Below are 25,000 nucleotides of genomic sequence, written 5' to 3' on the forward strand. Positions count from 1 at the left end.
TAGTAGTAGTAGTAGTAGTAGTAGTAGTAGTAGTAGTAGTAGTAGTAGTAGTAGTAGTAGTAGTAGCAGTGGTGGTGGCAAACCAAGTAGTAGTAGTAGTAGTAGTAGTAGTAGCAGTAGTAGCAGTAGCAGTAGTAGCAGCAGTAGCAGTAGCAGCAGCAGTAGTAGCAGTAGCAGCAGTAGCAGCAGTAGCAGTAGTAGTAGTAGTAGTAGTGGCAATAGAAGTATAAAGGCAGTAGCAGCAGCAGTAGTAGTAGTAGTAGTAGTAGTAGTAGTAGTAGTAGTAGTAGTAGTAGTAGTAGTAGTAGTAGTAGTAGTAGTAGTAGTAGTAGTAGTAGATATAACTTCAAAACAGCCAGAAAGACAAGTAACACATTCAATTTCAAGTTATTCATATTGAACTCTAGATTTTCATACCTGTATCTATATTTCCCCTTATCTATCACTTACACTCTCTAAAAGGCAAGTTTCAAGACACTTTTCCTCATAATAATGCTTTTTACAACCCTTTGGTGACTGGCAGCTTCAGTGGGTCCTTTCTTTTAACCCTTTCACTGCAACACGAAACAGTTAGCAGCACCAGAAGCAATGTGAGAAGCTTTTGATGTCTTTATAAAACGACTACAAGAAAGTCAGCGATGATAAAGATACGTTTGGCAATTTCTTCCCAGTTCAAAGACCGGATGTGGCTGCAGAACAAGTAAACCGGTCTAAATGATGAGTAATTAGGGGAAAGGTGTGCCAGGTGTCAGTCAGAGAGTTACACGTTTTGGTGCTGCTACCTAAACCCTTCTTGCTTAAGAAAATGATAAATAAATGAATGAAAAACGTTAAAAAAGATGGATTGCGTGGGAGGAGGAGGAGGAGAAGGAGGAGGAGAAACATGTAATACGTATAAATAGAGCACAGGAAGGTGGAGAGAAGTGGTAGATGGAAAGATATCAAGTTACATAAAGTACAATTGGAGACCTAAAATAGTTGTGTTATCAAGAGGTTATCGAAAAGGTTAACGACCAGAAAAACAAGACTCGATTCCACCCACACCTATGAGAAACCAAGAGGAACGGCCACCCACGACCAGATACTCGTATTTTGACACCCTGGGAGGAGCGAAAACCTGATTACCTACGGGGAGATAAGGACTGACTGATTGATTTATTAGTTATATCAAAATACACTCGACTGCCATTGCTTCCATTAGTGGTGATAAGCACAGGACTGGCATTAATTAAGTCAGGGTGAATGGACTTACCCTTTCACTTGGCACACCTTTCATTAATTGCCAACCACTCTGACACACCTTAGCTTGTTCTACACCACCTGCAGAGCTACCTGTAAAAAATGCACAGGTTAGAAATTATAAAATCTCTTCGTTCGTGTTCCATTCATTAGACACACCTTTCATTAATTACTCTAACACACCTTAGCTTGTTCTACACCACCTGAAGAGAGAATAAAGACATGATTAGCTTGAAAATTACATAATCTCTTCGTTCATTTTCCATTCATTATTGCAACGAATAAAATAAATAAAGCGTTTCATTCATTCTTCATTCATCTACCAGGTGTTTAGTAGTCTTATACATGCTTATGAATATTCTATACTTTGTTTTTCGTGTGAATTGTTGCATATCATAGTGAAAGGATTAAAACTGATTCCAGCCCACAATTCCAGGCTCGCCCCAGCTGGAAGGAAGGAAGAACGGGAATACAAGAACTGCAGACTGTAAGAGACAACGAAGGCCTTCACTGGATATGACTTGTTGCTTATCTGTCTGCTAAGGTCCTAATGAGTGCGCACGCTTCACTTCAGTAACAGACAAGACACCAAAGCAGTGACATCAGCGCCGTTTGTTGCCCTGCTGCCTTTATTATCTCTGTTGAGTGCTTGCAAATGTCACCCACCACGCACTTCCCGCCTCGCTCATCTTATCGTTGTAGAAAAGCTGAAATGAATCTATTCGTTTTTGTTATATTTATTTTTCTTAGATATTACGAAAATAGCTTTACTCTTTTTTCCATTCATACATTTTTTCTTAGTCCCTTCAGTACGATGACACGTTTTCATATTCATTCTTCTTACTATTTGGCGATATTTTTCAGCTTCAGAAACTTATGTGGGGATCAAAGTAGTAGGCCTTTAATCTTCGGACCTCCATTGACCCTTCCTAATGTCAAAAAATCGTCTAATAACACCAAAAATTCATGATATAAGTCTCCCAGTGCTGAAGGGGTTAATTTCACAGTCTTATATTTTTCTGTTCCCTTTCTATTTGTTGCTCTGAACGTTGAGGGACTAACATTGCTATAATAAAATCAACGTTAAGGCTCACCATATCACAAGTATCACTGCCTAACAAGAAAGTTAAGTCATAGCCAGAAACTCGTTGTCATCACCAGGGTGTGTCGGGGCCTCGTGAACACCGTATGACTTGTTATCTCTAGGTACAGAACATGAGACGACCATGCGCGCTGAACGATAAGAAAGTCCCCATCACAACTTAACTTTATCATCTTTTATCAGTTACTTGTCCTAAGCCCAATCTCCGACATGGACAGAGGATCACAGAGGTCTATAGGAAAGCTTATCACAACTCTTACCGAAATCCGCCTTCATGCCACGCTGCTCTTATTGAAACCTCCTCTAATGAATGAAAATACTGATAAGAGAGATACAGTCACGGAAGTCTCGAGCATTCAGGAATCGTGGCAGAGTTCGAGTGTTAGTGAAGACGATTCGTGGTGTTTCAAGATGGTTGAGATGATGCATTCCTGTGCGTTACGTATCGCTGGAGCAACACGTCCTATCTCAAACGAATTCCTGTTGCTTTAAACGTTGTGCTTCCGTTTTCCACGTGACCGGATGGCGAAATCATTCGTGTTTTGTTTGGTGACCTTGTTCCAGATTGATTACGTTTGTCCTTATTTTGCTTATCTATTTATTTATTTATTTCACTTTTCACTTCTTTTACTAATTTACTGTTATTCTACCCATCTTGTTTATTTATCTTTTTTCTCTCTCAATTTCTGTTTAAGTAAATGAGATGAGTCGTTACTGCCACTAGTGATTTCGGTGCTTCACATTAAAAAGACGTTAGAAATCTTTAGTAATAATGTAATTCTATTGTTCACTTCTTTATTCTAATTTATTTTTATTCTAACCATCTTCTTCTCTACTTATCTTTGTTTTATTTCCCTCTCAATTTCTTTTACTTGGAATTTGACAAGTGAGCGAAGTGAGTTACCATGTTCGTCACCGTTACTGTCACTAGTCCTGCAGTGATATCGGTGCTCCACAATAAAGACGCGAGAAGTCTTGAGTAATAATGCAATGACGATAAGAAAAATACCACTAACTCATCAATTTTCCTTCAGTTCTTCCTGTAATTCGTCACTACCTTTCATTTTTCATCCCTCTATCACGTGGCCTTCTCTGCAATAAAAATGAAAAAAAAACCACTGACTCACCCATTATCCTTTACTTTTTCCTCTTACTTATCTCTTCCTTTTACCCTTTGTTCTGTTCCTCATCAACTCTCCCTTCCCTCTCTCTTCTCACTTCATCACCACCTACCTTCCTTCTCTCCCTCTTTTTATCACTGTTTCCCTTCCCTATCTTACCCTTCCCTCATCTCATCACCTCTACTTTTCCTTCTCTTCACCTCATCACCCTCTCCCTTCTCTCTCCCCTCATCTCATTATCTCTCCCTTTCTTTTCCCCTTCACCTTCTCCCTTCTCTCTCCTCTTTTCCTCATCACTCTCCCTTTCCTCTCTAACTCTCCCTTCCCTATCTTTCCTCTTTTCCTCATTACCTTCTACCTTCTCCCTTTTCCTCATCACTCTCCCTTTTTCCTCCGCCTCATCGCCTCCCTTTCCTCTCTCTTCTCCTCTCCTCATTACCTTCTCCATTCTCTCCTTTACCACGTCACCACCACTGCCACCTGCCTACGATGCCTCACAACCACAATATCCAGGCGTCCTTCACACGTCGTTATGTTGTATGTACCTCATGACACGCTTCCTCTCTATCGCTGTAGCCTTGTGTGTATTGTCTTTGTTTATGTGGAACACGTCACAGGTGGCCTCGCCCTTTGCCTCATACGAAATCTCGACAATTTTGCAACTGTCTACGTATTTTTATGAATAAGTAATGACCAGTGATACTTTTTCTTGTTCTTTTGTTTTTTTCATTTTTTTTTTTAGTTTTTTCTTGTTTGTGGTTTACTTTTTTTTTTGTCATCCACATTGTCTTTCCTCCTTACTGGCAGGTCCTAATAAACTTTCTTCCTCACATATACAAGCTTTCCTGAACGACAGCTCCTGAATAAGCTTTCTTCTCACAAATACAAGCTTTCCTGAACGACAGCGCCTTCATAAGCTTTCTTCCTCACATATACAAGCTTTCCTTACTGACAGCTCCTCAATAAGCTTTCTTCCTCACAAATACAGGTTTTCCTGAACGACAGCGCCTTCATAAGCTTTCTTCCTCACATATACAAACTTTCCTTACTGATAGCTACTTCATAAGCTTCCATCCTCACAAATACAAGCTTTTCTTAACGACAGCGCCTTCATAAGCTTTCTTCCTCACAAACACAAGCTTTTCTTAACGACAGCCCCTTAATAAGCTTTTTTCTTCATAAATACAACTGACAACCCTTCAATAAGCTTTCTTCCTCGCAAATACAAGCTTTCCTTAACGACAGCCCCTTAATAAGCTTTCTTCCTCATAAATGCAAGCTTTTCTTACTGACAGCTCCTTAATAAGCTTTCTTCCTCACATGCACAAGCTTTTCTATCTAGTATGAACAATGGTCTCGATCTACGCACCACTCCTCCAAAAGCATCAAAAATCGGTACGAGTGTTGTGACAAAATGACCGAGAAACGCATAGAACCTTCCTGACGCAGCGGGCGACACACTCCCTTTGTAGCGGAAGGGCAACAGTCACCACCATCACCCCCCGCTAGGACACAGCACCCACGCCCCTACCACAAGGAGGACGCCAACCCCTCTCTCCTTCCCCCCAACACTAACGCCCCTCTCCTTCCAATTCCCCACCACCAACAGAACGCCCCTCTCCCTCCCTCTCTCTCTCTCCCCACCACTCCGCCCACCAAGTCGTAGCGAACGAAATCTAAACTGTTCGTGCAGAGTAAACAAAACGACAAACACCCAAATTAATATAAGCATCAGAGTGACGACAAGCAGAACTGAATATTAGAAGTGTTTTCCCTGTAGACATTACCACAGTGTCAAATATTTCTCCTGTGTCGAAAAACTGTGGAAATACCCGTGAAATTTACGTGTAATAAATCAATATGAAAGGAAAGGCCAATTGTGATAAGATTGCCGTAGATAAGACGTCTATCAGCCAGTATATTACAACCCAGTTTGCTGCTGTTCGCTTAGTGACTTACGGACCGTTAACAGTACCGGTGCAAGACAAGACTGTTCCTCTTCATTCCTTATCTCCTTGACTTTCCCTGAAGATGCAGTTTGACGGATTACCGGTCATGAAAACTCCAGCTCGAGGTGGGTGGCGCGACAAGACCTGCTCGCTGTACCGTACCACTAACAAGACCACTCTTCTGAATCACCTTCACTGCAGTCACAAGGCTTTACAAAGTTGAAGTTACACGGGTTCTTAGGCGTCTTTTTTTACGGTTTTATTGAGACGTTACCATTTTCTATATTATAAACAGGAGAAACACTTTTTTTTCGAGAACCCGGCTAGTCATCTTCGTGGCCTTTGAAAATAGCTGTGGTGAGAGAGAGCGCGCAGTGTTTCAGAATACGAACCATGCAATGTTACTGTTGTTTTAGTGAAAGCCTGACCATAAAAACAAAGCAACAGAAAATCACCATAAAATCACACCTGAATACAGAAACAGCGCCATATTCAGAAACGCTTTCCTCTCTCACCTTGACCACCATCTTCAAAGCCTACAGACACGATTAGCCGAGTCCTTAAGAGCATTTTTCCAGTTCATAATACAGAAAATGTTAAAATGTCACTAGAATTACAGAAACACCCTTAAAAACCCGTGTCACTTCAACTAGAGCCCCTTGAAAATAGTGAAGGTGCGGCGCGGAAATGTTTCAGAATATAGGCCTATGTGGTAGAACTGTGGTGTTGATGGTGACTTGTGTTGTCATGTACAGGGCGCTGATAGTGAGATGACAGGCAAACATTCGTCAGTTTATGAGGAAGGAGGAAACTGTGATGATAGTGAGGGAAGGAAGATAGTCATGAGAAAGTAGAGAAATGACAGGAGTAAATGATGATGGATAGAGAGGAATATAGAGTAATGGAAAGAAATGAGGAATGGGAGGAAAGCTTGGTGGACAGAAAAGAGGATGATGGGAGTGGTGAAGATGTTGAGTTGAGTGCTAACGAGGGATGGGGAAGTGACGTGGGGGATGTAAAGAGTGTTGTAGGTGCCAAAGGGAGGAAAATGAAGGCGTGAGAGGATGGGAAGTGATGGGGAGCAGCAAGGAGTGTGTCTGATTATCCCCTTCAGTACCATGACGCGTTTCCATATTGACTCTGTTTACTATTTGGCGATTTTATACAGCTTCAGAAAATTAAAAATAGGGTTAAAAATAGGGAAGATTCTAGCCAATATTATTCTGACTTCCATAGACCCTTCCTAATGTCAATAAAATGGTCTAATTGTGCACAACTCTCTAGATAAAAATGTGTCCCAATACTGAATGGGTTAATAGGGTTGATAAGGGTCTAGTTCTTCCCATTAACGTCTCCCTAACTCTCTCGGCTTGGTTGTCACTCACTGCCTTGCGTAACGCGGGGTGCCGTCAGGGTGAGTCGCTGTTTCCGACCGTTCGATGATAAGACGAAGTGCCACGCCACCATTCCGGGAGGTGCTCTGGCGGAGTCAGCTGATAATTCCCGTTTTCTATAAGCTCGACACCATATTATAAAGACAAACATATATACAACCTTGAGCTAAATGGAAGGTTATTATAATTTCTTCAAAATACTAAAATTCGTTTCAAAAATTTACGTTCTATTTAAAAGCATTGGTAAAGAGCAATGTCTTGTGCGATACTTTTAATGAAGGGAAACCATCTTAAGCTTTTGAGTGGCGGACATTCTGCTTCTCATGTCCAGCTGTCGAGGTTCTCAATTAACTGATCCATTTCTTTTTTTTTTTCCTTCACGCCACTATTGTTCCCATCCTCCATATTCAATTGTTCCGTTTTCAATCTCCAACGGTTCTATTTTCCTCCTTCATACGCATCTTTCCATTTTCTCTACTTAGCTCCCCAATTTTCCCTCCATTTTCCATCTTCGTACTTAGCCACCCTGTGTATTCTACCGTCCGCTGTTTCTCTCTCCTCAGCTCCAGAACCTCGAGGGGAGCGGCGGTTCCACTCCCTGAAGGGGCTGCTGCTGGAGAGTGTGCGGCGCCAGACTTTCGTGGACTGGCATGTGGACTTTATGGACCAGGACAAGCTGGCTCAGGCTGGATTCTTCTACCTGCGGACCATGGACCACGTGCAGTGCGCCTTTTGCCGCGGGATCGTGGGTTTCTGGGACGAGGGGGACCAACCTGAGACGGAGCACAAGAAACATTTCCCAAACTGCCCTTTTGTTACGGGGGTCGCCACGGGTAACATCCCTGCTGATGCCGACCCTAACACTGACGAGGGACAGTTGTACAAGATGCTCAACGAGTTTTACGCCTACAAGATGGCCAACACGCGCCCCTCGCTGCCCTCCGCTTACCAAACCGGTGAGTAACTGTCCCGGTGCTCTCTGACGCGTACAAGTTTGAATGAATATCGTTAACCAGCTGTTGTATGAACTGGGAAAGGTGCGGAAGGCTACGAGACGGTGCGAGAGGGTTTTGGAGGGTATAGAAGGATGTGAGTGGGATCTGGGAGGATGAGATTGAGTTTCGCAGGGCATAGGAAGATGTGAAAAGGTGCAGGAGAGTGTGGAGGGGTGCAGGAAAATGAGAGGGTTTAGGAATACATGGAAGCATTTGAAGAGGGGAAGAAAATGTTATCAAAGTATGAAAAAATGTGGGAGGGTGTGGCAGGAGGAGGAAGAAGTGAGAGGGATGTGGGGAAGACGTGAGAGGGTGTAGAAGAATAAATGAACCACTTTAACGTTTACATCCAATGAACCACAAGTAACTGAACACGATCTTCCTCACACAGACTCAATGCGGGTGCTGGACAGCCCAACGATAGCCTATCCACATCTCAACACGTCCGTCAGCCGCTTGCGCACGTTTTCCCGCTGGCCGAAGGAGACGCGGGTAGATGCGGAGAAACTGTCAGATGCGGGCTTCTTCTACACTGGGTTGTCAGACTTCGTGCAATGTTTTCACTGTGGCGGGGGTCTGTTTGCCTGGCGAGCTAAGGATGACCCCTTCGCTAACCACGCACGCTACTACCCGCACTGTAGCTTCATCCGCATGGCACACAACGTCCCCAACGGTGCGGAAATGAACGGTGAAGCGAACACACTAGAGCGACCACTGACCCTCAGCAAGACGGAGGCGGAGATGCTGCTACACCACCCCTAGCCAGAGAGAGAGAGAGAGAGAGAGAGAGAGAGAGAGAGAGAGAGAGAGAGAGAGAGAGAGAGAGAGAGAGAGAGAGAGAGAGAGAGAGAGAGAGAGAGAGAGAGAGAGAGAGAGAGAGAGAGAGAGAGAGAGAGAGAGGGGAAAGATGCGTTAGGAGAAATAAGAGAATGTCAAGTGAAAAGAAATTAGGAACAAAGAAATACAATGAGAGAGAGAGAGAGAGAGAGAGAGAGAGAGAGAGAGAGAGAGAGAGAGAGAGAGAGAGAGAGAGAGAGAGAGAGAGAGAGAGAGAGAGAGAATGTGTCTATTGTAGCACCCTTACTAACTCCATCATCCCGTGTTCTCCCCACAGCGCCTGGTGACTCTGGGCCTGTCCTCAGTGTCCGTCAGGGAGACATTCAAGTTGTGTGTGGAGCAGCGCGGCTTCCTCTGCGCCATGGTGACTGAGGCGCTGGAGTTGGTGTTTGATTACGACGAGAAGGAGCGACAGAAACAGCCGAAGAACCAGTGCCATGACGGACTGCCGGTGCCTCCGTCTGAACCCCAGGTAAGACACTTTCACCTGTATTTATCGCTTTGCTCTTACACCACAACTGTTTTCCAAGGCCCCAGAGATGATTAGCGGGGTTTTTAAAAGCGTTTCTCCAGTTAATAATGTAGGAATCTTGTCATTCTGCCTCTAGAACCGTAAAAAACACCGTAATAAACTCTTGCCAATTTAAATAAGCCCTCTTGAAATAGTGGAGGTGTAGCGCAGGAAAGTTTGAGAATACGAACCTTACACCTGGCGAGGCTCGGAGGAGTTGTGACTAATAAGTTTGGTGAATCAAAAAACAACCTGTATTTTGATTGGTTTCCTTGATACAACTTTGCATCGGTGTGTTTTGATACGTTGGGTCACTGTGGAAGTTGCGAGTGTATTATTATTCGCATGTTCTTTTCACTGACTTGGTTTCTTTCACCAGGAGCCGAGCCAGGAACCAGCCGCGGGTACATCAGAAGCATCAATGGAGGTGAGCATCTTAGCAAGCCATCCCGATACTCTCATGACTAACACAGCCACAACACGACACCTAACGCGAGCAATGACTAATATTTCATTCTTCTTTAAACAGGTGGAGGAAACGAAGGAGCCTTTTTTTCCTCCCACGCCGCCTCCAGAACACAATGGTCAATCCAAACTCTCAGACTACTCCAAGTTGCTGCAGGAAGGTGAGCACCCGTGACGCTTTTTACCTTCCTCCTCTCCCTTCATCTGAATATAATGTCAATGTAACTCATCTGCTAGACAATTCCCTGCCTTCCCAATGTCCTGCTCTCCCAATAACTTACTTTACCAACAATGTTTTCCCAAAGACCTGCCTTAACAATAACCTGCTTTTCTATAACGGCCTGTTTTTCTCTGCCTCCGCAGTTCAAGCGTTACGTCAGGCTGTGCAGGTCGAAGAGCGCCGCCTTCAGTGCAGGATGTGCGGGAAGGAGCAGGTCGCCGTGGTGTTCCAGCCGTGCTCACACCTGCATCTGTGTGCCGACTGTGCCCGCCCGAGAGACTCCTGCATCACCTGCGGCAGCGTGGTCCGCGGCACACTCAGACCTATCATTGGTTGAGCCGCTCCACCCTGGGCCGCCTGGAACGTGGCCGCAACGCAGAAGGGTGCTATTCCCGCTACAAGTCGGTGTGCCGTCCCCTCCCTGCCCCAAGCCCTCGTCCCTCTCACTCTTCCACCTGCCCTCAGAGGCAACAGCTGCCGCCCACACCACTGCATACTCTCATGCCGCCACCCAGTATCGCAAAGCCACGCTCCCTCACGCCAATACCGCCCAGAACCCCACCATCACGCTCCTCTCCCTCCGCGATGCACATATTCTCTACCTATCCCATGTACTCCCACTCCACTGACCCAGTCTACACTCACCGCTGCTCGTTTGCAATAGTTAATCCTGATGCAGTGAGCGGAAAACTTTGTTATATAATCAACTTTAAGAAAAGGAGAAAACTTGGGGAACATCTAATCTCATTATCTGTTTATATAATTAACTACAAGAAGAGAAGAAAACCCGAGAAATTTCATGATCTACTATTTTTTTACACACACTTATCTCAAGGTCAATGTGCGTGACTTGTTCCTCAGGTGTTCCCGCAGCTGCTACGTACGTTTCATTGAAGAAAATGTCAACTATTATATGATTATAAAAAATATAATACACCATGATTATGTAAAAAAAAAAAAAAAAATGACACTAGAAGTTTTCACTCAGTCGTCTGCCATTTATCACAGCATTTATAATGACTTTAAATGAAGCCAATTACCCACTAAACTCCTACCATTAAAAATATTTACTGCTTCTAATATTACCATTCCACACACTACAGAAGATACCTACGATACCTACTGACCAAGAGGGGAAAGGTAAACAACCAAGTAAACCATGTAAATAATAGGTACTGTAAAATACTTTCCGCAAAGATAATAAATAACTATGAAATAGCCTGGTCTTTCATTGTAGTAAACCCGCCCAAAGCACCACAAACGACAAACAAGCACTTATCGTTTTTTAAACCATCGTGTTCATCTTCAATAATTATTGTTACATCGATTTTAAGACACAATTTGGATACAGAACAGTTGACGAGGTGGCTTTTGTCTCAAATCATTATTTGTGGCGTCTTGTGACTTAGCAACTACAACTTCGGGGTCCGAGGGGTCTCCAAGCGCACGGGTTCGAACCCTGTCCACGGTCCGAGTTTAAGTTGGGCTTCCTCACTCGGGGGCAACGGTTTCCTAGCGGGTGGGCTTTGAGATAGGAGGTACCCCAAAAACTATCTCCTTTATCCCATAAATTCCCGTGAAAAAGCCCACATGGTACAAAAAGAAAAAAAACTTGAAGGAAACACGACCATCACACACACCCACCCCACCCACCGCGTCCTTGCTCCCTCCTTACCTAGACACAACGCAAGCCCAGGAACTCCAGAGAAGGAACGTGTCTTTGCTTGCAGTCACGGGTGAGGAGTCCGGACGAGTTCCCCACACCAGTAAGGACGGCTGCCACGTATCTTGTGAAGGAGAATGCCGAGTAGAGGGCAAGTGCGCTTCTGTATTGGTGAAGAGTAGCTCTGTGCGTCTCCTCCAACGCTCCCAGCCTGACTGACGCCATCTTGACTCACCGCCGACTCGGATTCAATGCATTGCTTCGAACCACTTGAAGTCGCCATTTGGTACCGATAATATTGATTCCACTTCTTCTCTCCTCTGATGTCCATTGAGATTCACGTAGTTTTTGTTTTTATTAACTGATTGTAGATTATTAAAAGCAGCTCAGTCAATCCCACGCGGCAAAGCATGAGGCATGAGAATTATATGGATGAAATGATGACGAACAAGACATCATGACATCATCACGTGACGTCCACACTAACACTTGCCGGGAAACTTGAATTTGGCCACACCAAACTATTAATGGTGTACATATCATCTTGTTCCTATAGACGCCACACTGCCCATCTGGTGTCTCTTAAGGACCTCCAGAAAGAGTAGATGTAGTAATGTGATTAACACCAAAACGAAAGATTTCATTCACCACGTCTTTCTAAAGCATATCACCAGTCTGCTATTGTCATTATGCAAGGTGCTGGTGAGTTGCAGCCCTTCAGCCGCTCAGCCTCACTACCAAAGGGTGAAATAGAGTCTGTCGAGATCAGGGAAATGAAAAGTGGCTAAAAAGAAGACTTATATATCTGGAAGTTATCATAAGACCACAAGCATTTAGTAAAATTACGAGATAAAGTTGTATTTACCATGTCATTAATATGAGATCTGAAGGTAGATGTCTTTAATGATTATCCTTAGGTGAACAATGGAAAATTATATATATGACTAGTCTGTCAAAAGAAATGTCAACTTTATTACATTAAATTTAATGTATAATATCTTGTGAATGTCAACAACACCTTCCTGGAGACTGATTCCATGCCATGTTTTCAGCTGAGTCAGGAGTTCTGGAATTCAAGAAACAAGACAACTGGCAACACTGCCTTTACATGACATTCCTGATTGGACTGAAGGATTAGAATGGTTACAAAATTTTGAACCTTTCCAGCAATGGTTGCCAACCCGAGTGTGTGTCTGTGTGATGGATGCTTTGGCCTCTGAAGTGACTCTCTCACTGAAAACTGCAATAAACATGAACATCCAAAAAACCAGCACTAAGTCATGTCTTACTGAACACTAAACTTTTTGTATTGGTTGGCTCTTTAAACATATTTTGTACAAATGTAAAACAATCACTACTACAAATCAATAACACAAATAATTTTTCAAACAATGAATCAATGCCAACAAATGAAGTAGTGAAGCCTTCACGATCCTTGTCTCACTGAAGCAACCTGGCCTGGGGTTGGCAGCCACTGCTTGGGTTGACTCCTACATTCCTTGCCATGCAACACCTTCTTCAGGCAGTTATTCATATTTTATTTAGCATGAAAGTTGACATACATAGTTACATACTTTTATTATGTCTTTATCACCCACTGCTAACTCAATATTCTTACTGCTTGGCATCTACACCACCCTGAGCTGTCCCCCATGACTGCTGCCAGCCCCTCTGAGTAACAGTAATATAAAGCAACGAGAATCCCCTGGGGAGTATTAAGAAAATTAAAAACAGTGTGTGTATTTGAGATGAAAATAATAATAATAAAAAATGTTTAAAAAATCTATAAAAGTAATTTGGCAGTCACATACTGAAGTGTTCTGGAATGAAGTAAACAAAGTTTCCACAGTGCATTGTGGAAGTGACCATGTATGAAGTAATGAAAAACAATGACAGTACAATGCATGAGACAAACATAATACCTCTAAGTGTCATGTGTCCACTGTTCACCTTGCACTAGTTCCTCGCTCCCAGGTAAGACACACCACCACCACCACCACCACCACGCGCCCTCACACCACTTGTCCGAGTCTTGGTCAAACTTTTGCATCCTTTCACATTGTTTAGCTGAGTCAGTTTCTACTTGATAACTACAGGAATTGTAACATGTTTATATTTTGCATAGTTTAATCTACAGATATTTTACTATATATTATTTACATTTTTGGATATATAACCGAAGTAAATAAATACGAATTGAATCTATAGAGAATTAAGATGGCTTTAGGATACCCACAGACATTTCAACACAAGTTTAAGCATAAAATATAATGTGGAGCCACCCGAGTGGGCTGCCCACTGACTGGTACTGTGCTTCTGTGCTTCCTCCACCTGAACCAAATGAGTCTGACACACAGGCGACGACTGGGCACCGGTAGATGCAACCATGCAAAACCCAACGATCACCAGTGACTGACTTATTCTATGTCAATGTAACAAAAGTTGACGAGACATAGATACTTAAAGACAGAGCTAATGTCGTGTTTGATAACATTACTCAGTTTATTTCCAATCTTTATGTAGGCAGTTTAACCAGCAGGTAGTACACGATATTGATTAGGAATGACTAGAGACTTGATAATATATAACTAGAATGCAAGAGAGCATTTCTTTTAAAATCTCAACATTTTCATTTATGCGACAAGAGGAATGTATATTCCTGTATGTTGTAAATGCACTATATGACAGTACCTTATGCAACAAAATTAGGACAAGACTAACATGACTAGCAGGCATATGGAATGACCAGAGATAAAACAAGTGAAGATTCTTTGCATCATTTCATAGTAATTAATCTGGGCTATGGCAACATTCACTTTGGATCGTCCAAATAATAACTGGCCTGAGGAGCCTAACTGCTATATACATGATATGTACAACACAACCATACCTCCGAGCACCCGCTTCACACTATCCCGAGTGTCTAAATGTAAGCCAATAAATCGGGACACACAGAACAGACAGTCCCAGGAACACTATATCAGGGCGCTTCACTCCCTAGGACCACCGCAACACTGACCACGACTTGAGGAAGACTAACGCTTGACAGGCAGAGGCAGACAAGGCTACAGCTGAGGCGGACTAGATAGAGCAGACCTCAGTGTGGGATCTACGAACTTGCTATAGCTGCTGCTGCTGCTGCTGCTGCTGCTGCTGCTGCTGCTGCAAAGGGCTTGGGAACAATACAACTTGTTAAGAAGAGCTGCACAATATTAATAACTGTGAAACAGCTATTTAGAAAAAAAGTTGGATGTCACCCTTGCTTTCACCTCACACATTGGATCATATAACTGGATTTTCTAATTTCACAATAATTTTTGCTTTTACTTCAACAAAGTTCAGCTCCCACAGTTAGCTTGAGTATGATTTGATCATTCCTCTGACTGCTATCCTCATGAGGCCTGCACACGGGAGGCACAGGTGAGGGTGAGGGCAGGGGAGGCCTGCTGCTTGTGGAGTCGTGGTGTGGCGGGGCATGGCCAGCCTCAGGTGGGCTGGATGCTGCTGGGAATTTGATTGAGGCATTTTTCATTTCTTGCCTTTATCAACTCATGGCTCACTTTTTCTCTGCCTCTCTTGATGCTCCCTGAAGAATTGTGCTTTTTGAGATCGTATCCATGAGATGGGACTTTTATATATAAGTCTGTGGTGCCAATTGTTTGGCATAACACTAGTCTTTGCAATGTCACTATCACTAGTTGTCCCCAGCGGGGCAAATGTCTGAGGCACATCACGGGGCAGGGGAGTGTTGCCCGAAGGGACTTTAGTGCCCACCACCAGGGGGGCATGAGGGAGTGGGGCAGGTCGGGTGGGCGCCGCGGTGTGGATAGAGCGGGCATGGTGCAGGTGGCTCCTGACGGGCTCCTGTCTGGCAGTCCTGAGGCTGATGGAGGCACCACCCACGCCCGGGGTAACTTCAGCAGCAGCCGCCAAAGGAGGGTGAAGCAGCGTAGCAGGGGAGTTATAAAGCACATCAGGACCCCCCAGATGAGAAGGTGTAGTGTTCCCATCCCACGAAGCACCATGGAGGAGAGCTGGAAGGGCAGCCCATAGCCCACCACCCATACACCTGCTGCGGTAATGACAACACACCTGTCCACTCTGCAAGGAAATGTGATACATGTTAAGTCAAGTACACCTGCAGGCATCACGTTAAGCATGGCAGCATTTTTGTGATTTCTTTTTTATGATTTCAAAGATCTCACTTATCAACATTATGAAGGGGAGGAATGGTATGGCGCGTGACAGGGAGGGAGGCAAGGGTACTGGGTTTGTCTGTCGGATGGTCTGTTAATGTACTCCTTACCAGTACACTGACCACTTTGAGGTGTACTGTTGTAAGGGTCTCAGTGCTTGGTAATGGATATCAGAAGGTATTCCAAGAAAGGAAAATGTTTTCTTTCTCCTATGACAGATGAAAAGGAGCACACCATTTCAGTAATTATTATAAGTGCCAAATTCAAACACAAAGATTGTTTTAATGTCACCTCTAAGGTATTCAGATTAGATTTTGTACTTTTATTAGTGCAGACAGTACCCAAACAAGTCCAGCTTTTTGCAAACATTCCATCTACTTTCAAATTATATTCCATGCTGCCACAGTAAGACACTCATAATACTAGGAACTATCAAATCTTATGTATGATAGTATCCTAATCAAAACTGCACATATTTTACAGCAATCAAAACTCCAAGCTGTATGAGCACACACACTGTAATATGTAGCAGTGATGTGTGAGTGAAACAGCTTGTTTGGGATGAGTGGGTCACTGGTGAGCCACTCTGGACTTTTTGGTAGATTTTTATGATGCTCAAAAATGAAAAGGTCATTTATAAAATTTTGAAGAGATCAGAATGAATATCATGTCTCTCTTCTCTCATGACTAGTTCAAACTTTTATCATGGACAAGGAACTCTAGATAAAAGTCAAGTTTTAGCAAGGCACACTCAAGTGGGGGATTGGTCAGATAACAGATGACAAGACTGAAGTGATAACCCACAAAACTATCAAGAAATTCTCCTTGCCTGTTATGCTGTGTAAGATATGTGGCTGCATACAGCTGTTTGTAGTGTTGGCATGTGGTTTTGCTCAATATCATGAACCAAAACTGCACATCTACTATACCAGAGTAAAATATTGAAGTGAGAAAGTAACAAACTGAGTATATACCATGAGTCTTAACAGAGCTAGTGTTAACATTGGGCATAGCTGATTGGCAGTGCGAAAGCAATCCATGCAGTGTGACAATCCACATTGTGGCGTGGACAGATGCAGCAGCAGCACAGCTTTGTCTCCTTCAGTGACTCTACCTCAGCTCTCTTAAGCAATGTACATTCCTGCAGTTATCTTTAGCAATGAGTCAAAGATAGCATTCACTTATCAATGCTGGACAAATTTTACCCCCATAGTTTCCAGAGGAGCCTCATCCTCCCAATGCACAGTTACAGTTATGAGAGTGCAAGTGTAAGCCCCTGTCTGTCATTCTAACTGTACTGGTATGGCACTATCTCTACTGTTATAATAATCTGAAAAGTCATGACAAGAATAATGCAGTATGGTTCTGGAGTGACAGAGCACCTCCAAGGCCAGGATGTCCACTAGTGGTACCTGAGGAAATATTTGTAACAGACTGGGAATGGTAGCCACTTGAGTTCAATAATTAACTCGTTGTCACTTCTGAGACTGAATTGCACAGTTTGTTGCTGTGAGATGCAAGTATCTTGTTAAGTAATTATTCAAGGTGCAAAGAAAGATAATAATATTGAAGAAGTAGCTGCCATACTCCTGTTTTAAAAACTACAATTTTACTTTACATGAAATGCTACTTGTGTGAAATGTTATAAAACACCTTACTGAGGGAATTTTACAATATTTATAAATTTAACTTGAAACACTTCCATTATATTTCAACAAAAAATAAAAAATAATGAGAAATTTTGCCACAATCAACAAATTGTGACAATGGAATAATGAAATTTTCAGTAGTGAGTCAAGTAATGAAAGATACCTGCCATGAAAAGTGTCATGTACTGAGGTCTATCAGATCAATGTTGGGTACCTAAGATGTCTGATTTCATATGATTCCAGTTTGGGACAGCATAAGAAGAAAGTATATTTATTTACAGATAAAGCATTTCATAACTGTTTGAGTTGAAGCCACTACTCAGCTGTAAAGTGAAGAACTCATGTTTTACACAATGTAGGTATACTTGAGTGTTCAGATGAATATCCAGTAATTCAACTAGTGAAGAGTTACAGGCTTGGTGCATTGTTGTTACCTCAAAGTGAGAATATTTGCTGTGCTTATAAATCATGCACTTCACTCAAAGCTCTAAAAGGGCAATATGTACATAATCACCCCCTCATGTACTCGTAGACACTACAGTGAACACAACACCAGGTGCCAGAAGCTAAGTTGTGCTGCTCACTTGTGTGGTTTGTGTCCAAGGATCTATACCAAGTTATCATTCAAGTTCTGTGGCTGCTGGAGTACATACTACAGTTAAGAAATGGCACCACTCAACAGTCTCCTGAGAGCATGAAGATTTCATTCTACATGTCCCGTGCATGTCCCAGACAAGAGAGAGAAGTGAGTCATGCAGGACCCAAACATTGATGGTGTGAAACTGAGGGAGTGGAGACGACTACCCGACGCTAGGCCACTAGCCCGCCCCGCAACAAGCAACGCCCGTGCAACAAGAGGCCACAACTTGATTACCGGTGTACACGGACCGCACCGCCCCGACCTCCACCCTCCCAGCAGTACGGCATCTGTAACACCACGGGGAGGTTAGTTCAGTAATTGCATACAAGAGATAAGCACCAGCGATCTGCCACAACACCTCCACCAAACACTCCTCTCTCCCACGGCTTGCTGTCACTCTACTGAGCTTCCTGAAAAAGATGTTAGTCTCCATGGTTTAATTTTTCCATATGACTCGTGTGCTGTAAAGAAAGAAAAGGAAGCTATAGATGATGTCATTAATACTGTTGTTCTATGAATGAAATATAAAGCACACCTGAATTTTCATCACAGCTGATAAAATTGTTATAGAAATATTAAGCTTCAAGTGTTTTGTTTTGCTTATATCAAATTCATAGAATAAATAAATCCATTGGTTGAGTTGCACCCACATGATACAAACATGAATCAAATCTACACTTCTTCATAATATGACAAATTTGGCTCATTAATTCACCACTACACTCATGTAAACCTGTAATATCTTCTATTCTGAGAGCACATTACTCATGCTCTTACATATGCTTGTGATTCGTGTTCAGCAATATTGTGTAAATGCTTAAAAAATGACACATGAATATACTAATTTCATTTGCTTAATTTATCAAATGGAAAGCCTGCTTAGGGGAATAACTTAACATACATGACTTTACATCACAAGCACATGTTTTTAATGAATACTAAAGTAGCCAATCATGCACACACATATACACACAGACAAATTCTCTACATGGATCAAAATTCTCACATGAACTAGACTTAAGACTGGAGACCATATTCTGAAACACTTCTGGTTGCACCTCCACTTCCTTCAAAACACTGTAGTAGAAATGACAAGTTTTTATGGGTATTTTTACACTTCTAGTGATGAATTAACAAGATTTCTCCATTATTAAAAGAGAAACACTCTTGAGAACCCAGTTAATAATTTCTGCAACCTTTAGAAATAGTTGCAGTGAGAGAGCAAAGTGTTTCTGAATACATGACTAAAACCTGGACTTCTGACAGCCTAATATTCACAGTCAGTCCTGAGGAAGATTATGTCCACAGTATTTTTTTCACACAGGCAGGAGCTGAGCCTCATTGACTCACCTGACACTTGCAGGTGACACACTCATCATTCAGAGCTGCCCACTCAGCACCAGGAGGGTAGACAGCACCCAGGTAGTGGCAGCCTTGTGGGAGAGCGGCATCCCTCAGGGCAGTACTGAGGCTGGTGTTGGTGGTGTCTGGCGCCATGCAGGGGTCGTCAGGGCACCGGGCACAGCAGTCCCCAGGCACCCTCTCCGGTGATGAGCAGTGCACAGGTGGACATTCCAAAGGCCAGCAGTCAATTTCTCCATACTTGTAATGAGATGATTACTTTGCATTAGCATTGTCAAGTGTCAAGGAATATAGGTAAGTTATGTAGTCAAGAAATGCATGTTGTATTGTAGAATTAATGTTAAGACAGCCTCCAGACTGACTAAAGGTTACTTGAAACACTGGTAAAGCTGACATTAGCACACTTATCTCAATATCTAATACCTGCTAAAGTATCAAGAGTAGATATTTACCAAATCATCATCTTGACAGAGAGGAATGTATTATGGAGCACAGAACTGAAATATCTAGATTTAAGCACAACAGACCGGAAGAAAACGAAATGGAGAAACAACACCAACACTCATTTGCAGCAGACAGCACTCACAAGGCATTCACAGGTCTGACACTGGTATATCCAACGCTGGCTGCTGCGGTAGGTGACATTGGGCTGGGTCTGGTGGGAGCAGGAGGCACGGGGGTCACACTGGGGGCAGCACGCCAGATCCACCTTAGGGTCAGTACAGTTGCAGGAGAGGCGATCGCAGGTGACGGTTCCCTCTGAACACATGCACTTTGAACACTCAGATCCAGGGGGAGTCCAGACATCACCATGTGGCCGCTCCACACCATTCACCACACAGCCTGGTGATGCACAAACAGGTACAAGGCAGGTTGATTAATCTGATGCTCCTTGTTACCTGCTGAGTGTAAGTATCCATATGATGAATTACAAGACAGTGATGATTTTCAAATGTGTAACAGTGGATGGGTTGAAAGGTTATTTCTGTGGATGTTCTTGTTATCCACTGAGTGTGAAGTACTGCCTTCATGTGTGTCACAGTGGATGGTTTGGAAGGCTACTTCTCTTTTTATCAATGAGGGAATGACTCACCATGAGAGCAGGTTGTGTTATTGTCACAGGTACACAGGAAGGAGCCATCAGTGTTGACGCAGGTGGCTGACTCGTGACAGGTGGCGGTGCCGGTGCTGCACTCATCCACATCTGAAATTAATGTAAGTGATTGAGCCACACCAGAGAAATTATGGTGTAAAATATTCACTGCCATCCTAACCTCTTAGACCACTCACAAAATACTTGAGATGATGTGCCTCAAATATTTTGGATTTGTTCAAGTGTAACAAATTATTTCAATCTAAGTTTACATTTTGTGAAACAACCAACACTACCTTGACACAGCAGCTGGTGACTGTTGTCTGCCAAGAGGGAGGTGTAGCCAGGCAGGCAGTGGCAAGTGTACCATCCAGGGAGGTTGACGCAGCGAGAGTTCTTGTGGCAGCGGTGCAGCCCCAGCACACACTCATCCACGTCCAGCTCACAGGCGGTGCCCTGAAGCCTCTCCGACACTTGCACACCCCAGGGGCAATGCAGACCCCACCGTTCTCACAGGGAGTCTTGCAAATAGCTGTGAAGTTGATGAATATACAAAATAAATTTTTAATGCAAAAATATATGATGTAGAAATGGATGTTTTAGTCATGATTTTCTTCATAAAAGTTTCATCTCTCTTAAAAGCATGCCTGCATGATTAATGAGGCAGGGGTGATCAAGAGTCCTGCAAGTCATGCATGGGAGAATAATGATCTCAGCAAGTAAAATCAAATACTTGTGCATAATATGATGAAATCACAGCTTAATAAGTGTTTGAGCTCAAAGTCTGAGTGTTGTACTGATATTAGCTGATAATGTGGTATCAAATAACTTTAATATTAAAGTGAATGTAAATACTGCAAAAAGCTTCTTACGTTTGCAGTGAAAACCGTCTCCGGTATAGTTGGCATTACATGTACAGTGGTAGCCACCCTGAGTGTTTGTGCAAGAGGCATGTTGGTGGCACTGGTGCGCGCCTTCCTGGCACTCATCACGCTCAACACAGTTGAGTGCGTCCTGTCTTACGTAACCTTCCTCACACTCGCAGTAGTAGGAGCCCACTGTGTTGACACATTTGGTGTGAGCCTGGCAGTAGTGGCCATGATGGGCGCCGACCACACGGCACTCGTCAATGTCTGCAAGATGTCAGCTGCTGGTAAAAGTCTAATAACAATTATGAAGCTTTTGTGCAAACCAGAGTTGTAGAAGAAGCAACATATTAATGAATGATTTTATCTGGGCATGAATGAACTGTGACCAGACAAGGAACATTATGCCATCAGTATTAGTAAAATCATTTGCCATGATACATTGCATGAAGGATCAGACTCAAGTTAGATAATTCTCAAAACATCTACCTTCTCTCTAGTACAAGCACTGGACTTTTCACCTGTACATGAGCGACCGTCAGTTCCGGTGAAGCCGTCGTTGCAGCGGCAAGAATAAGTTGCCTGAAGATTGATACAAGTAGCGTTGGCATGACAATCATGACCTTGAGCACAATAGTCAACACCGGGGCAGAATTTACAGCATTGGCCTGGAACTGTAAACTGCTCCTCTTCTGGACAATTAAGGCGAGGACAAGTTTCTTCAGGGTTAATCCCTCGGCACTGCATCTTGCCATCCCTACACTCGCAGTCCACACACTGGCGGGGGGACACAGTCTCTCCGTGGTCGTACACAACACCTTGCAGTGAACATTGCTCTGAAGCAGAAAACATGGTAAGTAAAGTGACACAGCATCACCATGCCCATAATGATTTTCTTCAGCTATGTGACACATGGAGATGATAACTGGAGGAACACCACAAAGCTGTGACTTACTTAGACAGACTGGGCAACACTCTCCTTCAGTATACACAGGGTTCTTGCAAGTCTTGGCTGGACATGGGATTGGTCGACAAGTTACTTCACCATGCTGTATGGGTTAGTCGCAGAGGTGTGAAGGAGGCAATATTAGAGTGCATAGTTTGAAAACTGCGTATTTATTAAAGGTAATTGAGGGTTAAGTTGGGTGATGTCTGGATTGAGGTATGTACAAAGCAATATGACGACAAGACACTGATTATATCGCTGAATTTTCTTTTTCAGCAAGCATTGCTGGACTTGGTTAGCAGTTGGGTGATAATTACTTCTCCATTGAGATTAGACTGTGGCCTTAGAACTTAACACACAAAAAACTCCACACAGCTACATTAAAAAAAGCTCTCAAACTATTAACAAAAACAAAAACATGGATATGTCATTAAGAGTAAAGGCTTGTGTAGGCTATAGGGTAGTATAGGGCTAACAACTTATAATGTAGAGTATGTGGTGTTAGTAATCATGTTCCACACTATCAGCTAAGAGAGGAGGGAGGAGTAGCATAAAGCAAAGAAGCCTAAAACAAGGGCAGGTTTGGCAGAGACAAAAGCCTTCCTGGTGATGATGCAGCTTTACTGGATTACTGTGGGGAAGGGAAAAGATCTGCATGTATTCATATTCATCCATCCTTAACTCGAGGCCAATAATACTTAAACTGCCAAGTGATCATCTCAGTACATAGGGAAAGATGCTACTACTGACACACTTCACACAACATGACTCCTCAAAGGGACGCATTACTTCAACTAATGAGCCAAAGAGGGACAAGCACACGGAGTAATACACAAAAGGGATGCTGCATTAGTAACAGTAAATAAATGAACTAATTCACTGTACTGAACTGAATGCACAAATAAGTGACTGGCAAGTTATAGGTGGATGGAGTATTAATACCAGCAATAGCACAACATTTATGACAACACAGAGACTAGACAGCACAGAAAATAGGCAAGCAACATGAGGGACAACAAAATAAAAGTTTACTATTCATGTAACATTCATTTACAAATTAAGAAATGCACACAGACTATATGAAGCACAGTGAGCTCAAGCTAACAGATCAGAGAGCAAAGAAAAAAAAGGGCCTACAAAGAAAACCTCAATCATAACATGTACATTTCAACATGAACATCTGAAAAAATATTTGTACGTGTGTGATGCACGGCTGTCTGGTGTGTCTCACTAGGGGCAACAATAATTCAGTCTACAGGAAATACAGAGGCACAAATTTCACATGACATTGATAATTCCGAGGATTGTACTAATATGTTCTAAACTACACGTCAAATATCAATTCCTCTCTGTATTAGAAGAGAAAAGAAAAACTATTTGCAATTTGTAAGAAGGAAAACACAGAAAGTTATGAGTACAAAATTAAGTAGACAAAGAGTGCAAGACTCCCAGAGCTCTTTGCATAATGAGAACAATGCAACTCTCTCATAAAATCTTGAAATGTCACAAATACACCATGTCTGCTCTAACTCAAAGTTCACGACCTAAAATTCTTATAATATTATTTGCTCAGACTGGACAGTTAGTAGGGTTTGGAAATATGTAGTGTTATAGTAAAAGAGTAACAAAACTGATAACATATCAATAAATACATAAACAAATTATATACTTTCTAGATAATGCTAATTGTTAAATAATAAAATGCAAAGAGCTCTAATAACATTACAACACAACTCACCTACTCACAAGAGGCAAACATAAACACTGTATGTACTGCAAGAGGAAGAATACACATACACAGACCAAATGATGCAAACACAAACTTATTACTCACCACACAAGAACAAATTTCGCAGCCACTCTTCCATGTAGCACCATCCTGCCTGACGGTGCCATTGACCCGGCATGACCTCTGGCAGTCACACTCCTCCACCGCTGCCAGCCGGGCCTCCGAGGCGGTCAGCTGCGGGCGAGGTGATGGTGTGAAGTGAATGTAAACAATACTATTTATTCACAAAGAGAGGATGGAAAGGCAAGGCAAGGCAAAGTAAGAAACACGGGCAGAGAAACACCTGAAGAGTACAATATACAGTTAGTCAAACACTGCACTATGACTGAGATGCATCGGTAATTTACTGGAACACACAAAGATTGGAAACCAAAATAAAGGCAAAGAAGTACCATTTAATCTGCTAAATGTCACAATGTGTTAATAAGTTATAGTGTATCAATATCAATACACCGTGGCTGAGAGGAATGAGTGAAGAAGAGGAGGTCACAGTGGAGAGGCGCACAGCAGCATGGAGGCTCACCCGTGTCGCCAGATCCGCCACCATCTGCTGCAGCTGATCCACACGGTCAGAAAGAACCTGGAACTGGCCACAGGTGGGACACTCAGCTTCCGCCTGGGGACACTGAAGCAGGTATCCCGCAGTGCCGGACACCAGGCGGACATCTTGCAATGCTCCCTGTGAGAATCATAAAACCAGATCAGTCTTTAACATCCTGGAGAGAAAGTCAGGCATGAGATATAAGATGGTAAGGTTACGCCCCGCCGCACCTTAAACAAAAAATGCTTGGCGTTCCGCTGGCCGAGGTAGAGGGCCATGGGGGCGTCACGAAATGTGGGATCCTGGCTGAGCGTGGGGTCTGCCGGGTCGACGGGAGGTGCCAGGGAGGCCAGGGCTGTCAGGTTGGTCATGGGAGGAGGGGCCAACCGGCGGTATACACGAGAACAATCTACCCAAACCTC

At 43.1% G+C, this 25,000-nt stretch overlaps 3 protein-coding genes and 1 long non-coding RNA gene across 5 annotated transcripts in view; 1 reads left to right on the forward strand and 3 right to left on the reverse strand.

Moving 5' to 3' along the window:
* LOC123519386 overlaps positions 1–11,919 on the reverse strand; it is a 15,019-nt gene extending 3,100 nt beyond the window's left edge. For both annotated transcript variants that reach the window (XR_006679003.1, XR_006679002.1), the window contains exons 1-2: positions 11,509–11,919; positions 1,253–1,332 (exon numbers count right to left, since the gene is read on the reverse strand). This is a non-coding gene — a long non-coding RNA (uncharacterized LOC123519386). The remainder of the gene's footprint in view (positions 1–1,252; positions 1,333–11,508) is intronic.
* On the forward strand, positions 5,385–10,381 carry LOC123519385 (baculoviral IAP repeat-containing protein 3-like). Its single transcript, XM_045280658.1, has 7 exons — positions 5,385–5,536; positions 7,369–7,761; positions 8,192–8,558; positions 8,905–9,109; positions 9,528–9,575; positions 9,678–9,774; positions 9,977–10,381. Exons 1-7 carry the CDS (start codon positions 5,494–5,496, stop codon positions 10,168–10,170), a joined length of 1,347 nt encoding a protein of 448 aa, XP_045136593.1. The 5' UTR covers positions 5,385–5,493; the 3' UTR covers positions 10,171–10,381.
* A 6,292-nt stretch (positions 11,920–18,211) lies between the features above and the next one.
* LOC123519241 (protein kinase C-binding protein NELL2-like) lies at positions 18,212–20,112 on the reverse strand. Its single transcript, XM_045280370.1, has 3 exons — positions 19,930–20,112; positions 19,332–19,583; positions 18,212–18,268 (listed from the first exon to the last, which is right to left on the reverse strand). The coding sequence occupies exons 1-3, from the start codon at positions 20,110–20,112 to the stop codon at positions 18,212–18,214; spliced, it is 492 nt and encodes a 163-aa protein (XP_045136305.1).
* Positions 20,024–25,000, reverse strand: part of LOC123519383 (protein kinase C-binding protein NELL2-like) — a 160,487-nt gene continuing 155,510 nt past the window's right edge. Inside the window, exons 4-12 of the mRNA XM_045280657.1 lie at positions 24,809–25,000; positions 24,561–24,716; positions 24,083–24,211; positions 22,258–22,351; positions 21,824–22,138; positions 21,309–21,569; positions 20,733–20,968; positions 20,437–20,547; positions 20,024–20,186 (exon numbers count right to left, since the gene is read on the reverse strand). The exon at positions 24,809–25,000 is cut by the window's right edge and continues 30 nt beyond it. Coding sequence (XP_045136592.1) covers positions 20,175–20,186; positions 20,437–20,547; positions 20,733–20,968; positions 21,309–21,569; positions 21,824–22,138; positions 22,258–22,351; positions 24,083–24,211; positions 24,561–24,716; positions 24,809–25,000 — 1,506 coding nt within the window. The 3' untranslated portion in view covers positions 20,024–20,174. The remainder of the gene's footprint in view (positions 20,187–20,436; positions 20,548–20,732; positions 20,969–21,308; positions 21,570–21,823; positions 22,139–22,257; positions 22,352–24,082; positions 24,212–24,560; positions 24,717–24,808) is intronic.

Source organism: Portunus trituberculatus, chromosome 45, assembly GCF_017591435.1.
Source record: "Portunus trituberculatus isolate SZX2019 chromosome 45, ASM1759143v1, whole genome shotgun sequence".
Taxonomy (NCBI): domain Eukaryota; kingdom Metazoa; phylum Arthropoda; class Malacostraca; order Decapoda; family Portunidae; genus Portunus; species Portunus trituberculatus.